General features: G+C 45.3%; 1 protein-coding gene across 2 annotated transcripts in view; it reads right to left on the bottom strand.

Moving 5' to 3' along the window:
* Positions 1 to 17,076, bottom strand: part of EMB2423 (telomere length regulation TEL2 family protein) — a 95,718-nt gene that overhangs the window by 17,037 nt on the left and 61,605 nt on the right. For both annotated transcript variants that reach the window (XM_087388630.1, XM_087388631.1), the window contains exons 8-9: positions 7,931 to 8,154; positions 7,729 to 7,827 (exon numbers count right to left, since the gene is read on the bottom strand). In XM_087388630.1, the coding sequence (XP_087244756.1) occupies positions 7,729 to 7,827; positions 7,931 to 8,154 (323 nt within the window). The remainder of the gene's footprint in view (positions 1 to 7,728; positions 7,828 to 7,930; positions 8,155 to 17,076) is intronic.

The following is a 17,076-nucleotide window of genomic DNA, read 5'->3' as shown; positions in this document are numbered from 1 at the left end:
GAAAGCGACATGTTTTTTATAGGTTCTAGTTTAAGATGGAGTAATTTTGCCAATCTATCACTTACTAAGTCATAATTACATCCATCATCTAGGAGAACCACTATTCTCTGTCCATTCACGAATCCATACACCTTAAAAAGATCATGAGGCCCAAAGGTATTGGCTGAATGGACAGCATTCACTATTGGCTCAATAGTCACAGTAGATTTCGAGGGTGACAAGGTAGAAGCCTCACCCTCCTGCTTGGATGCCTTGGCTTTCCCTTTTACTGAATTCGTCTTGGCAATCTTAGCCAAGAGAACGGGACACTTATGCCATACGTGCCCTGGCTTATGTTTCTTACAACCGAAACATTTTCCTTCCTTAATCAACTTCCTCTTCTCTTCGTCAGTCATAGAAGGAAATGGCACCCATCCAGGACGTGATTGGCTATTCACATTCCTTACAAGAGCTTTACCCTTCCCTTTATTATTCTTAAACCGGTTTGGTTTCCTAAAAGTGGGTATATTATTGGTCTTAGATGATGACCCATACTCCTTATTGAAGGGTTTACGAGGATTCAATTTTCTCTCGGCTATTTCAGCCAGCTTAGTGAGGTCCTTAAGCGTGGTCGGGTTAAACATTTCAACCTCGTACCTTACTTTTGGGCTTAAAGCTGCTAAATACTTCTTTCTCCTATCTTCCTCACTCTTTTCGGGTAACTCTAGAGAGAGTTTCCAAAATCTGGCTGTAAAATCTGCATTACTCTCATTATCGAACTGCCTAAACCTCTCCCAACGAAAGGTTAGGTTCTCTTCATGCCTCGGTGGCATGAAAGTGGTTTTTAGTTGCTCCACAAATTTAGCCCATTCATTTTTTATTTTTTTTTCACAAAAAGAAGGGCTAATTATATTACTTCGAGACAAGGAATACAAGAGACTCAACAGCAATGCTGGAGCACAGGGATTACTCCCACCTGCGAAACTACAAGCCACACAGGGCTAAGCATAAAACTGTTACAAAATGCTGTCAAAACAAAAGCCCTAGTCTGGGTCTTCTGAAAACCAGTAAACCGCAAAACCAAAAAAGCTACGGATCCCTGATGAAGTGAATCCTAGAAGTACTAGAAAGTCTTCGAGACAGTGAACCATCAACTGATATGACTCCTCTGAGTCACCATCGAGCAATCGAGGCCGACCAATAATCCCTGATGAGCTGAATCCTGGAGATACTCGTAATCCAAGCATGTATGGATCCCTCCTCCGCTGAGCTCCCGTCCATCGTGCCCGCCCGAGGGTGCCAATAGGAAGAGACCTGCCAGCATGAGCAACCACCACCTGACGGGGGGCGAGTCCGCACTCCAGTAGCCCGCTCCACGCACCTGCAGGCCTCAACCCACCTGGGGAGCCTCCTGGTACGACAAGAAGAAGTAGAGCCAAAGGAGAAGGGATCCCTGAGGAAGGAGTCAAGGGCCGCCGCCCTGTGGAAAAAGAATCTTCGAGAAAAACTCTGAGTCTTGAGAAGCTTGGAGACCCAAGCAAGGAGGCCACCAGCCGACGCGACCCCTCTGGGTTGTTGTCCAAGGGCCAGGTCTTTCCAGCTCCAGTGCACCACTCGCGACTAGGAGATGCTGATGGGACGAGGGCAGCACAACCACCACCACGGAGAGGCACGAACTGGACGGCTGGGGGATGGCCATGGCCAATGTCGCCAGGGCAAAGCTGCGAGGAGAACTCTAACTCCGGAAGAGCAGGGGAGTGCAGGGCAAACCTCCTCCCGCCAAAGAAATGCCACCGGGAAGGGAGAGACGCTTCCTGAAAGATGAACCTACTGCTGCTGTGAAGGTGCAAATGTGGAGGACCGCCAGGGCAAGGGAGACGGCTGAAGCCGAAGATACTCCCCTCCGAAGAAGTGCAAGGCCCCATGCCACAAGTGGCTCGACACCTCCAAATGCCCGAACACCCCCAACCCAGACGCTTTCTACTCCACGGAGAGGGAGAAGGGTGCAAAAGACCAGCCTGGAAGACCACACTGCCACGGGAAGGAAGCCACCAACAAGCAGGCCAAGGCTGGGGATGCGCCATCCAGGAGAGGCTCAAGGCTGAACCGGAGCAGGGGGGGCAGCCAGTCAGCAGGCGGGAGCACTCAGCCAGCGGAGGGGGCTTGCAGCAAGGCGAGCAAGGCGGCGACCAAGGTGCGAGGGGAGGGCGCGGGGAGAGAAGGGTGGGAGTGGCAGGGCGGAGCCTAGGCAGCGCGAGGGGCGGGGGCAGCAGCGGGCGGGGTGAAGGTCGCGTCGTTTATGTTGGTGTATTCCTACAGTTACTGTAATTAGTTTCAGGGTGGCAAACAACTAGGGGATATCACACCACAATTTAGCCCATTCATGAATAGGCTCTTTTCCTGTTTGTGACAAGGACCACCACATTAGAGCATCCTTCTGCAGATGCAATGTGGCAAGAGCAAGCTTCTCTTGCTCGGTCTTGTCTTGATGGGCAAAGTATAGCTCAAAATGACGAATCCAATTGAGGATTTTGTCAGCCTCCCTTGCCCCATCATATTTGGGGAACTCAATTCTCTCTCGCGGTTGGAATTTGGACCTCTTAGAAGGGTTACTCAACTCTTCATCCCCGAAGTTTAAAGTCCTCTTAGTCCCTAATCTTGTCATAATGGACTGCTCAATCATATTGCTAAGCTGGAAAACCAGCTTATCAACAGGAGTCTCCTCTCTTCCTCTTGCACTTGGATTAGAATCCATGTGTATTGGGTTTTGAGTTAAAGGCGTGAACTCATCACCTTGTTCTTGGCTGGTCTCATTTCTTCTTTCATTACGAAAGGAGAACTCCCTATCAGTAGGTTCTTGAAGGAGAGACTGCTGTAAATCTATTTGTGGGTTATCATACTCAAGATGTGTATAACTCTCACCTAATCCATCCTCTTCAAGAGGGGGTGAAGGTGTTCTTTCTCTCTCTCCTTGGGGTAATGGAGGAAAAGGAATAAGTTCATTGTTATATGTCCCTTCCCCTTCCATTCTTTCCTTTTATTAATACAAGAGAGAAAATGTCTTGCTGTAATTTCAAAAAAGAAGGTTTATTTTACAGCAAACTTCAAGTGTTGTAGAGGTGGTGGTACTTATCCGACTCCCGCTTCGTTTGTGTTGAGAAAACACTTAAAATGACCTCCTTTCCCTTCTCTTTGAAGCTTTTCTTCTTGTATTTCTGCTGTAAACTGGTACGCTCCGTTTGGGCTACTTGTTTTGAGCGGATTGGAGCTCTAGATACCGTTATAGGGGTTACTTGATGGGTGGATCACTCCCTTAAAATCTTATTCCGATCCGACTTCCGGTTGGGTAGAACGGAAATCCCTTTTTCTCACGGTTTAAGGGTACATTCACATGTGGGGGGGGGGGGGGGGGGGGGGCAAAACAGAACACCCCGTTCGCCGTTCGCCGTTGAAGGCCAAAATTTTCAGAAAAACCCCCTTGTCTCAGAACCTCGAGATCGGTCGATCGTGATCCTTTTCCGCCAACCTCTCTTGCGACTTCCGTCGTTCACAACTGTCGCCCTCTTCTCGTCCCACTCGTGGATTGTCGCTGCTCTGATACCAAATGTGAAGATCCACGCTTTTCGAAAATGCAAATGTGTGCAATGCATGCAGAATTTGAATGCCGATTGGCCCTCCAATGGGGAAGAGCGCCCTCGTGAGAGTACTTGTTTCTTTTTCGACCTACATGCAAGGTGGGAGAGAGATGACGGATGAATGCAATGTGGTAGAAAGAATGCTACGTGAGATTCACAATGAAAGGGTGATACCCTTTCATTAATGTCCCTTGAGATCACTCAAGTTCCATCTTCCCATTTACACCTACCCTTAGCCTATGACCCATGCACCTACCATTCAATGCACTCTAATGCACCCTTTCCCTTTCCTATTGCCCCTAGGACCTAGACACGTGTGTGCACATCTTTATTAATAATCATTGGCCAATGTTACATAGTTTTGGCGGTACTATTTACACCGCTTGATCTATCATAAATACAAACATATAACCGCACCATCAAATTGGCGCCTAACAATAATAAAGTTCTAATGACTATTAATTAACTAAATAATCATTTCTCTTGTCATGACAATATACAGAATGTAGCAGGTACGGAATGCAAGACTGTACGGACTGTCAACCCGTATGATTGTACGGACGACGTAGGTGTACGAACAGCGCAGGTTGTACGGACGGTTTTTATGAGAAAATCGTACAGCTATACAGCGAAACCTGTACGGACTGTATGACAGTGTACGGATGGGAGCATGCAACTGGTACAAAATCTGTATAGTCGTACGGACTGTACGGCATGGAGGCTGCAAGTCGCGATGAAGCTGTACGGAATCTTGGTGATGGAGCTATAATGCGGGAGCTGGAAGAGGAGAGCAAGGAGCAGGACCTGGAAGGAAGTGCTCTGATACCAAATGTGAGAAAGAGCAAGAGTGTGCAAAGAGAGAGTGAGTCGAACGTAGTTCACTCCCCAAAGTGTACTGAATCGAAGTGTAGTACAAAGAAAGAGATGAGGGTTTTGTCTAAGTGACAAAAGCCTATCTAATCACTAACCATAGTTAGAGATTAGACTGTGGTTAGGGGGAAAAACCTCTAAGAGGGAAAAGTGCCCCTAACCCACTTATTACATTACATTGGCCACTGCCTAGAATATAATAATAATTCTAACAGGAATATCCTCTAGAGGACCCGTATCACCATCCTCAAACTGAATTATATCCAGAGGAATATCATCATAAGGTGGCAAATTCACACTAGTGGCCTGCATGCATTCATTTTCAGCAAATGCAACATCTTTGATTATTATCTTCTTGGTTGCTGGATCATAGAGCCTGAAGCCTTTACTTTCTGTACTATATCCAACAAAATGCATTTGATGCTTTTGTCATCGAGCTTTCATCTAAGCTGAGCCAACACTCTGAAATGATGAACCTTGGGCTTCGAGCCATAAAACCTCTCAAAAGGTGTCACATTGATCAATGCTTCTGAAGGGCATCTATTATGTATGCATGTGGTTGTAGTAAAGGCCTCTCCCCAAGAAGCCTTTGACACTTTCTTGCATTTCAGCATGCATCTTGTCCTTTCCATAAGTGTCCTATTCTTTCTCTCTGAAATAGGATTATGTTGCGGTGTGTATGGCACGGTCTTGTGATGTTTGATCCCATTTTCCTTCAAAGGCATTTGATGTGTACTCTCCCCAATTGTCTAAACAAAATGTTTGTATCTTGGAATTGGTTTTGTTCTCAACCAAGGCTTTGAACTCTTTGAACCAATAAAACACTTCAGATTTAGTCTTCATGAGGAAGAGCCATGTGAATCTAGAATAATCATCAATGAAGATAACAAATAACATTGCCCCTCTATGGGTTGTCACATTCATGGGACCACATACATCACTGTGTATGATCTGCAAAACTCTTGTGGCTTTCACTTTACCTGAGCCATCGTTCTTGAAAGGAAGATAGTGCAATTTGCCAAGAGCACACCCTTCATGATTTGGCTGCTATAATTTTGGCATTCCATGAACCATTTCAGTGTTGTACAAGTAGGCCAATGCCCTATGATGAACATGGCCAAACCTAAATCACTGAGAGAAGAAAATGAGACAGCTAAAGCTTGCTGTACATAGGGCTGAGCATCAAGCTTGTATAGCTCTTTATCATAAGTACCTGTTGCCACAATTTCATACCCTTTCTTGGGATCCTTGATCCTGCGTTGATCATCTTGAAACAACAAGCATGCGTTGATCATGGGCAATAAAAGAAACTGAAATTAAATCTTTCTCCGTCGCCTCAGCCCACTCTCTCCATCGCCTCGCTCCGCCCACTCTGCTCGTTGCTCCTGTCCGTTGCTCTCGTCGCCTACCCTTTTAGGCAACTTTAGCTGCAACTAGCAACATAGCTAGCTAACTATCTAGCTGCGCCGCTAGTAGCCAGCCAACAGTGCCGCCAGTAGCAGAACCACCACCAATAGCATTGCCGCCAACAACACCTCCTTCACTTCTTGCAAGCTCCTAGGGTCTCTAACCCCGAGTTGGGCTAAACCCCTAGCCCAACTCGGGGGTTAGGTTCAACTAGGGGGTTCTACAGAAATAGCCAATATGGAATGGCCTACCCTCTCCTCCAAATCCCCCTCAACTCCATCAACCTCAACTGTCAAGACTCGGTACTCTATAGTTGCAGCATGACACCCTCTCTGTATGCATGCAATTACTAACAAGAAGGGTCCAAACGACCCATCATTGGGCAACATGAACAGATTTATTATTTGCAGCAAGCAGTCAGAGAGTTAAGGCTTGAGTTGGCATAAGTAAAAGCATGACTTCAAGTTCTAGAGGGAGCTGACAAGCAGGCAGTAATTGCTGAGGTTGTGAACTCATGTAAGAATTCTCCTCCTACTCCTCAACTAGTCTCTACAGTCAAAGATATGGTTCATACTGAAGTATAATCAATCAAGAAAGAAGTGATTGAGGAGTTCGACACAAAGGCAAATAAGACTACTATCCAAGAAGAAAAGAACACGAAGCCAGAGGCGATAATGCATTGAAGATTAAAGTTGGGGGCTCCCTGAAGGATGGTTCAAAGATGATGACTCTTTCAGTGAGACTTTAGCACATGTCAAAGCAGCCATGCCTAATATTGAATGGAAGGTTGATGATGATGATGATAATGATGATGATGACGGCGGAACAACTAATTTCCGGCACTCCAGAGGACATGCTATCCTTATACTTAAGTGACAAGATTTACGGATCAACCTTCTTCGACAATCTTACAAGTTGAAAGGGACCAAGATATGGATTGTTGAGGAGCTTACAAGAGCTCGATTGAAGAATAAGGCAACGGAATTAGCCAAAGTCAGGACTGCTAGGAAGGAGGAAAAATGGGCAGTTTACCGTGAAGGCATAGCACTAATCAAAGAGTTTAAATCCAAACCAAAAGACTCTCAGTCTTAAACTGATGTATGGCTGATTACTCTTTTAGACTATTGTGTAGGTACTCTAAATAATTGGGGTTGCTTTTGCACTCCTTGGGAGCTGTCATGTGCCCTCCCTAAAGCAGATGTACTACATGGCTTTTTTGATGTCCCATAGACCTGTTGGTCTCCCGTGGACACTTATAGACTTTCTTTCTTTCTTTCTTTCTTTCTCAAATTTGGGACATACCAAACATCACGGATGTATTTTTTCTTGCTTGAATCCAGAAGGATGGGAATATCTCCCACTCCTGTGATGTCTTGTGATGCATCGTTTGCACATGTAACCTGCCTGCCATGAATAGGTGAGATTTCCTCAAACCACTCCTTTCTAGGAGTCATGTGCTTAGTAGCACCACTATCCAAGTACCATTTATCAATGGCAGCAAAAGAAGCATCAATAGACTGAGCATGTGCACTAGAATCCCCCCTGGCATCAAACTGCAGCAAACACAAATCTTTGTCCTCTTGTGCAAAGTTTGCATGTGGTGGGGCATTTGCATTTTCAGCTGGTGTGGAGGGCAGTCTAAATGCAATTCATACAGAGGATGTTTTTTTAAACCCTGAGCTCCAAAAACATAAAATTGACTCAACCTTGAACTGAGAGCTTATAATTAACATGCATGAACTCAAATTTTCCCTTTTCTATTACAATTCATAGCCTCTATACATCGCCTTTATTGCATCTTTAACAGTGAACAATGGAGAATCATACAGAGACTTACGGCTGATCCCCTGAAGTAATGTTTGCAATAGATATCCTGAGCTTTCCAAATCCTCCTTTGTCATCCCTCTCAGTGAAAGACCAACAGCTGCACTTATATCTTCGAAGTATTTAAGGACAATAAAAACACTGACAGGAAACAATAGTTACTGCGTCAAGACATGACTCAATGCATTCATCTTCAACCCTCACCCCCAGGATACAGGCCTGCTGTTGCATTTCATAGGATTGAACAAAATTCTCCCCTGCCCAAACCTCCACAAGATGTCTGACAACATCTTTTTGTAATCTGCTCTCATTGTTTCTTGATGCCAAATTTGAAGCACTCTGCCCAGGTGGGCAACACAGGACCGCAAAATCTAATATCCATTTTAAACAACGCATTGGAAGTACTTTCCACAGAAGAAACCTTTCTGTGAACAGGGACCTGCATTGCAATATAACACAAGGAACGTTCATGTCAAAACCCCAAAGAACGAAACACCTCTTCATTCACTATTTAAAAATCAAAACATTAGAAACAGGAGGACCTCCTTTTACATTTTGTTTGAACAAATGAATGTTTGTCCTCTAGGTAAAACCAGAAATCGGGAATAAAGTGTTCTTACAATGGAGAACTTAAGAGAAAGAAATTGTTGATCCTATCCACGTGCGTGGGAAATCCCAGGCATAAAGGAAGAAAGGACATAAGAAGAAATGAGGCCTCTCAGTTTGGTCATGCGTTCCATTAGGAACCACCTACAAGTTTCCCAACTAATAAAATTCACACAAAGAGCTCAGATGTGAGGCCAGCACTAGAAAGCATGCTACAGTCCATGCATAAAATGATTCAGACTTTCAGACGTCCAATTTTAACATACAAAGCTTATAGTTAGAAATATCTGGGCAGCCTTTATTCGATCATTTGATGAGGTCATCCCTAAACATAAAAGCACTAGATATGTCCTTCCATTTGATAAGAAGTACAAGGATTCACCCTAATTTGATCATAACTGGTTCTGGCTCATGGGGAATATATACTGATGGATATTGTAATCCGAAAAGCTCCTCTACTGAAACAAAGTTGTCAGCTGCGCCTAATTTCTCCATTAGATGATTTTCAGAAAAAACTGGATGTACCTTCACATCTGGAGGTAACTCCAGCTTATAAGCAACCTTATTAATTACATGGACAATCTGGAAAGGTCACAATAACAAGCTGATAGCTTATAGGAAAGCTCCACCACGACCACAGCAGCAAGCAACACACAATGACACACCTACAGCTTGCAGCTGACACACTAAGTAGCGACACAACACACAACAGCAGCACACAACAAACATGGACAAGATAGCGACAGCCTATAGCAGCACACAGATGCAAGCCAAGCAGAGCAACAAACAGGAACAACAAAGCATTCAGCACACGACAGCAGCATCGGCAGCTGCACACCACAACGGCTACAGCAGTGAACACCACGCACAACTAAAGACCCATCCTCTTATTGCACCGGCCTTTTGTTAATATTTGAGGAGGTTAGAATGGCTATGGAGCAGAGGTGTGAGACCCACTGTCCCCGGTGCTCGTGTTCTTGACACACGGCCCCTCTAGATCGCTAAGATGGTATCAGAGCAGTTTAAAGCTGGTGAACTGTGGAGATTTGGAACGCATTCAGTGTTGCGCGGCGACAGCTACTGTGGACAAAGAAAGACTGTGTGCATATGCATTCATGGGATGTGCTTACCTGCCTGTGCCTTAGTTTGCGGTGGTTCTTCTACCTTGAATTCTGACGGATACTATAGCAAATGTGGCTGGTGCAAGATTCGTGGCCTGTGACAGTCCATCATTTACTAATCGATCGTGCCCTCTGTGGGTGGTGATTGGCTTGCCCCTATGTGGTGGTCAGATTTACTACTCGGCGTTGCCTTGTGTAAGTGGTTGAACTTCATGACTGGCCCTACCCTACGTGGGTCGTCAGATCTCGTACTTTGGTCCTTGGCCCTGGGGGGGTGTTGGAATTGTGGGCCAATCTCCTCGTGTGGCATTGTATGCACTTATGACACGTGGACTTGGGGACAATAGTATCATATACAAAGTTGTGAATGGATGGTTCTTGAATATATGAAGTTGAATGTAGCCCCTCCTCTCATCTTGCCAGCCTTTCGTAGGGTATTGTGGAGGTTAGCACAGCTATGGGGAGGAGATGTGGTACCCAGTGCTCCTGTTGCTGAAACACTGCCCCTCTCGGTCGCTAGCAAAATCACAGGTCTCCCAAGCCACTCTAGCCCTCGTATCTAAGGATCCATCTAGTCCACTCCAAAGAAAGTTCTTGATAGACCTCTTAAGCTGAGAGATGCAACGCCTAGAGTGGCACCGACATGAGCAAACAAACCAAGCATTGGCCACCAAAACCTAGTTGACAACTGCCACTCTAGAGGCTAGGTCCAGTCTAGCTCAACTCCAAAAAGGAATTTCCTCCTCATATTCTTCAGCATGGGAGAAAACTATTGTGAAGAAGAGACAACTATGCCAACCTGACAGCCCACACATATCCAACTGAAAAATCTCTCCAGATCCAAGTGAAGCCAAAATCCAACCCCCAAGCAAAAGAGTCCTCATCACACTGATCCAAAAGCCATTGGTTTTATGCCATTAATCCGTGCCCTTGCAACTCCACACAAATCCAAGGCTGTCTTGAAAGCAATAAGGGTCTGAGAAGAGGCATCCAAGTACACTGCTATGTCACCTGCAAGCTCACCATCTAGAAGCTCCTCATCTCGTTTGAGGGAGGGTCTCAAACCAAGGACATCCATCTGAGATCTCAGGAAAATACTTATAGCTTCTGCCACAAACAAATATAACAAAGGAGCTATGAGGCATCCCTCACGGACTGATCTCAAAATCTGGAACCTCCCTCTAGCACCTCTGATAAGAACCTGACTAAGGGGCTAATCTGTGAAGAGAGGACACACCTTTGACCTATGACTCATAAAAATTAACATGTAGCCAAGGTACCCTCCAAGAAACCCCAATCTACTCAAAATCCAAGAGTAGCATAGTAGGGCCCCAGCAGCTCTACCTAGCCTAACCACTCCGAGGCCACCAAAATAAGAAGATATTATGAAAGATACTACACCCATGCACAAAACCATTCTAAGTGTCGTGTATCAGGTCAGGAAGTAGAGGCTATAACAAAGACTGATTGCCCAACAGTGTGATCGGACTTCACTGTTTTTTCAAGTTTCCACGCCTCCCCTTGCAGTCAGAATTGTATACGCAGTGCTCAACAGTGTGATTGGACTCCACTAGAATTTTATACGCTGTGCCCGACAGTGTGATCGGACTCCACTATTTTTTCAAGTTTCCACACCCTCAATAATTGAAGCATAAGAGTCCCAAATTCTTTATAAAGCAAAAGTGATAAGATCACGAATATCCTCCTAGAAGGCAATGAAAAAAGAAGGGGTCCAACCATCTAAAGCCAGGCATGCCGTTGTGAAGGACAGTAAAGTATTCCTGAATTCCAAGCTGGAGGAAGAGATTCTCATATCCTATTTTACCAACAATGAAACTGTCTACCAAACCCTCAAATGGGCATTCTCTCTGTCAGTCGTGTCCATCTACATTGAGTAGGGATGCATTAAAACCTAAGGCATTGTGCATAACATATCTAGGTCTAACAGCGAAAGCCCATCAGAATCAATCAACTGAGAGGACTCTCAGCATGATATGAAAGCTCAGCTCTAGTCTCTATGAGGGTCTATTGGTGAGCCCTTGCTACAGCAAAACACTCAATGACCCAAGCATCTCATGGTCTATTCTGTTCCTCCATTTGCAAAGCTACCAACTCATGACCAATGGTAGTTTCCTACCTAAGGATATCCTATCTCCTTGTCCCGATCTTGGCAACAAAGTGATAAAAGACACTAATATCAGAGAGAGCTACTACCAAAGCCGTCTTCTGCATAAAAATGATCTAGAAGTCATTCTTGGATTCTGGAAGATCGTCCTGACCTCACGCTATGGGGAGGGAGTGTCTCCCTCACTGCCTCCCCTGCTTCCCCCATTTCCTTCCCTACCCACGCTTGCCTACAAACATCTTCTGTCCCCTCGACTATGGTAGAGGAGATTTCATGGGAGTTCGAGAAAGAAAGAAAGAAAGAAAGTTTATTAAATTCTTAGGAAGACTGATGGGTCTATAAGAATGTGAGAAAACCTGATACAAGCAAGCTGAAAGGATGGAGCTACTATCAAGCATCAACACCCATGCAAAAAACAAAAGATACATCCTACATAGTCATATCAAAGTAATACTCCATCATCACTGTCATCATAATCATCATTAGATAATCTATCACATGAATACAAATAGAAATATGCTCCAGTGTCACAACCGTGATCCGCTCTATCTCCCCCTCGTCAAGGATGGGGAAGCAATATCATAAAACCAGAGATAGAATGTTGCGGGATGCCTGTGGGCGTGGTCTTGCGCTGTCTCCTGGTCACAGCCCTACGTCTGACAAGGGCAACCGTGACCCCTGTCGGTCGCGCTCCCACTCCGAACAAGGAGAGAATGTCACAAAGTAGAATCTGTGTCAACCCTCTACCTGAGCTGTCGTGCCACTGGTTCTGGATCCCGATCGCGTCTATAGACTGTAGAGAGGGAGCCTGTATGGTCCGACTGGAAGAACTCTGTGATCATGCTTTGAGAAGAGTCTACAAGGGTATGCTCCTCCTGTCTCTATGATCTAAGTAGACGCTCACGATGTCTGACAGCCTCATGAATAAGCGTGGCCAAGCATCTCTGATTTGGGAAAGAGAGGAACCGGGATAATAATCCGGAGCTATCTCTGAATAGACAATAGAAGTATCCTCGGATCTCATAGTACACTAGGCATTTGAAAATGAAATGCCCCTCAGACTCTCTTGTAGACCACATAATGTGCATATACGTCTCTCCCTAGGTAAACCCTCTGCTCGGCCACTCTCAATACAGAGTCTATGTGACAAGACTCGAAACTGCCCAATAAAGATCCTCAATGAATGGGGTAAATGAATCTGCATTTATCCCACTGAGACAATAAACCCCTCAATTGAGATATGTAAGCAATGAGGTTCGGAATGTATGTAGCTGTAGAAGATCATCACGTATGAGTCATGACCTAGTTGAGCTCATGATATCGTAGTTGGGAGAACAGCGCATCAATGTTGTATTGGAAGGAAGGAAACATGTCCATGTGGAGTCCCACTTGCTCAAACCACCTCATTGTATGTGCAAACCAACAGCTTTGGTCACTTGCATCTGATAGAACCATAGAGGAGGACAATCCTAGCCACGGCAATCTGTTGCGTCCAGAGGTACAATCCCCATATGCCCTGACTCGATAAAGGTAGATGATGACCTAAAATGATGCATCGAGCTGTAATGGAGATGATTCAAACTCAGCCTAGATGATCTAGTAAGGAGATGACGACTTATTGCAAATCATCCGTGACTGCATGAGCACCTGTAGTCCCCCCACATGAGCTCGCTTAGTGTCAGACAAATCATCCATGACTACATGAGCACCTGTAGTCCCCCCACATGAGCCCGCTTAGTGTCAGACAAATCTTCCCCCCAACAAGGGCTGCCATACATCCCTACTGGTCGGACCAAGGAGTCAAATAAGCACTTGGTCCGAGGTACCTGAAAGTGTGAGCGGAAGCACTACCTCTCTAGTCTGGGCCCTGGCCAACGAGGCATGCCCCCTACTCAAGCGAGCCTGCATCGCCGGTCTCATGGTGAAAATAGGTCCGGAGAAGATAACCCCCAAGTATGTGTATGACGAGACAATCTGGACCGGTGACCCATCAAAGGTAAACTGCAGAATGTATTGAAGATCATAACCTTGGTTTTATCCAAGTTGACCTTCAAATCATGCGACTCACAAAAGGACTGTAGCGCGTCTAAGTGCCTCTGGAGGCCCTCCGATTAGGACGATAAGAGTACCACATCATCTGCAAATAGTAAGATGTGAATCAGAGTGCCAATAAGAGAGCAATCAGCCCCCCCTAGTGTCTGCATAACTGCCTCAAGCTCGTCGATGTCAAGGCCAAACAGGGTTGGTGATAGAGGACACCCTTGTTTTTTTTCCCCCCCAAGAAAGAGACTTCTATCTAAGTAAGAGAGAAAACCCGCGAGAGCAAGCTCAAAGCGGAATACATCATGAAATCAATCATGAGGTTAAATAAACCCCCTCAAAGTGAGGTGGAAAACAACCAAGGCTGAGGCTGAAAGTGCCACCTCAACCTTGTAGGAGTCTCAGAGAAGACAGGAGAATCCTTCCATTCCCTGAAGAAAGGACACCCTTGTTTGACCCCAATAGTACTCAAAATCGCATCCGTCCATCCAAACCCTGTCCGAACTCTACCACTTACTCTCTCGTAAAGTGCCATGACATCCCAAATGACCTCTTGATCATAACCCAAATCTTGTAAACACCTGATGAGGCGGGCTCTCGGAACTGTATCAAAGACCTTGCGGAAGTCCACAAAGCAATAATAAACCCTACGCTTCCGTGCCCTCACCTCCTCAATAATACATCTAAGTGTGAGAATGTGATCCATGGTCCCATGATCATGTCGGAATCTGGCTTGTCCATAGAATGAGGTATCTTTAGCAGTGATGAGGAATACCACTATTTAAGGTAAGACAGAGGATTGCACATGAGATTGTATACTAGATTGTATTACAAAGAAACTGAAATATATACATGTTCACCCATAAGGTTATAGTTAGGGTTTGTCACCCTATCGCTAATTTTCTAGTGCATATGATAGCAACCAAGAATGAAAAAGAAAGAACTTAAAATAACAGAGTAGTATTGTTGAGCACAGTGACTATACAACGACTTCACTTCCCTCTCTTGAAATGTAAATCATCAATCGCCTTTGGGAAAAAAACCCCAAAAAATAGGCTGGAGGGAGGATGGAACTATGCCAAAACGAAAGAAGTCCTCTTGGACAAAGACTAGTCGATCACTCAATGATTGCAAGCTGTAAATGGCTGAGCCAAAGTTGAAAATGCACAAGTCTGTGGACTGTGAGCTGATCTGTAGAAGAAGCCAGATGTGAAGCTGATTGGGGTAGCTGAGAAGATGCAATTTGGAAGGTTGTGACAAACAAGGGTGTCACCAAACCAAGACAAGTGGCAGCATTGCATAAGATATGCACAAGCTGAATAAACTCTGTAGAATATTAGGGGATAATAAAACCTGCATAATCACTATCGACCAAAGAATCCACGGGCTGCATAAAATCAAGGGCTGGAGGAGCCATTATGGTACTTAAATAAGAGACTCTACTCTGTGCTAATGTCCCATAAACCTGTTGCAGATTCCATTGGGAAGGCATGATAGCCTGAATAAAGTACTTTTGCTTTCAAAGTGAAGGCTGTTGCAGATTCGATGGGGAAGGCCTGATACCCTGAACGACCTAAATACTCTAGTGCCCTACACACCTTCACACACACCACCTGTTCCACTCGCTCGCCGCCTCTTGGCCCAATGCCGTCAACACTAAGCATCACCTTCCAAGTGAGGCAAAGATGACACCGTAGAATCACCATGTCGTGGAAGTTCCATGAGCAATGAGCCTCCTCTCTCTCACGAACATCACACTACAGCACTCCTATGCACACACACTGTATGACTCTCCTCACCAGCCATCACCTAGCGTCACCCAATTATCCCATCCTACATCTTGCACACTTTTCACCATTAGTGGCCTCAAACATGCAGCTTTGAAGCTTCATAACAGCCGAGAGAGAAAGATCATGAGGGACTACATACTGAAACCGTTCCATTGTATATGGATCAAGTACAATGGTATCAATCTTAGTAAAGCTTTTTAACAAAGCGGTTAGCACAGGTTCTCCTCACACTTCAACCCTTACCACCACCACTCCCATTCAAAAAGCAAGGGATCCCATGAGCTCATGAAAAACAGCAAGACCATTATGATTGGGCATGTCATGTCCAAGGTCAATGCATCAGTGCTCGCACACAGGTTAGCCAGTTTGCAGAGCTCTAGAGACTTAGGACAAAGGGACACACAGGCTTCCACGTACATCATGTGACTCTAGATCACATACTCACACTCAAAGATGTCATTGAGGAGGCCAGCGCGAAGACAAAGGGTTTATTGACGCCTTGTGAATTTCTGCAAACCTTTTTCACAGTGGCAAGAGCTCGCCTCATCAGACGCTTATAGGATCGGAGGTATAGTCAGGAGATCATATGAGCAGTCATAGCACCCTATGAGAGGGTCTCCAGCAAGGTTCAGAGGGTACAGGGTGGACAGAGAAGATCATAAGCACCATCGGGGTTAAATAGGGTTGTTTGTTATCACCAACCTTCTACATCGCCGTGCACTTGGGGGACTCACTTGGATGCACTCCATACCTTCTACGAGACACGCGATTTGAATGTCAACCTTGGTAAAACCAAGGTCATGATAATGTATACATCCAAGCAACCATGCACATAGGGCCGTTCACTCCAGATGGATTACCAGTGGAGGTCATCACATCTTACACACACTTGGAAGTTCTTTTCTCTGGCCTGGTTTTCACAATCCGACTAGCGCGATGTAGGCCTCGACTAAGCAAGGCATACACCAAACTTGCTAGACTCAAGCAGCAATGCTTTCACTCTCATGTCCAAGATCCTCGGACCCATTCTCTTCTCTTTGACTCCTTGGTCTGCTCATCAGCGAGCATGTATGGCAGTCCTTGCCCTAGGGTCCTAACCTATTAGAGGCAAATTGGGCTTGAGTGGACAAGGTCCAGGTTCTCTAGTTGTCACAAATGATCCGCAGTAAGCCGTCGGTCCCACATCACATAGTCCTAGCTGAGTTTGGGGCATCTCCACTACAACTTGATGCAATAGTCCAAGTGATCACATACCTCTACTGAGTCAAGGATTATGGTTTCTTGACCTAATGATGATGTAGGTGCATGCAACTAAGGGCGATCAAAGGTGTTGGTATGCAAGTACATGCAAATGGTTTGAGAGTTTGGGGCTTCAAATAAATACATTACCCCCCTTCTAGTATAGCATCGAGGCCCTTCTATTCCTCTCACCTACCACGAGGTTAACCAAGTCATCCGAGACATTCAGGACCTAATGTAATAAATTATATATTTACATTATTGGATTCACCTCCCCCCACTCTTTGAAAATATTGATCTAGCAGTTCCATGTCTAGTCGTACCAAGTTCAGGGTGGTCGGGCTGAGGGCGTACCTAGAGAGCATCACCTCTGCACTCTATGTGATCAGCTGGAGATTGAGTAGAAGGAGCCCGTTGCTTTCGAATACCCTGTTTACTAT

This window comes from Dipteris shenzhenensis, chromosome 17, assembly GCF_047967505.1.
Source record: "Dipteris shenzhenensis isolate YYH24624 ecotype China chromosome 17, Dip_SZ_1.0, whole genome shotgun sequence".
Taxonomy (NCBI): Eukaryota; Viridiplantae; Streptophyta; class Polypodiopsida; order Gleicheniales; family Dipteridaceae; genus Dipteris; species Dipteris shenzhenensis.
The sequence above is the reverse complement of the archived record's forward strand: the minus strand, read 5'-3'. Positions and strand labels throughout refer to the sequence as shown.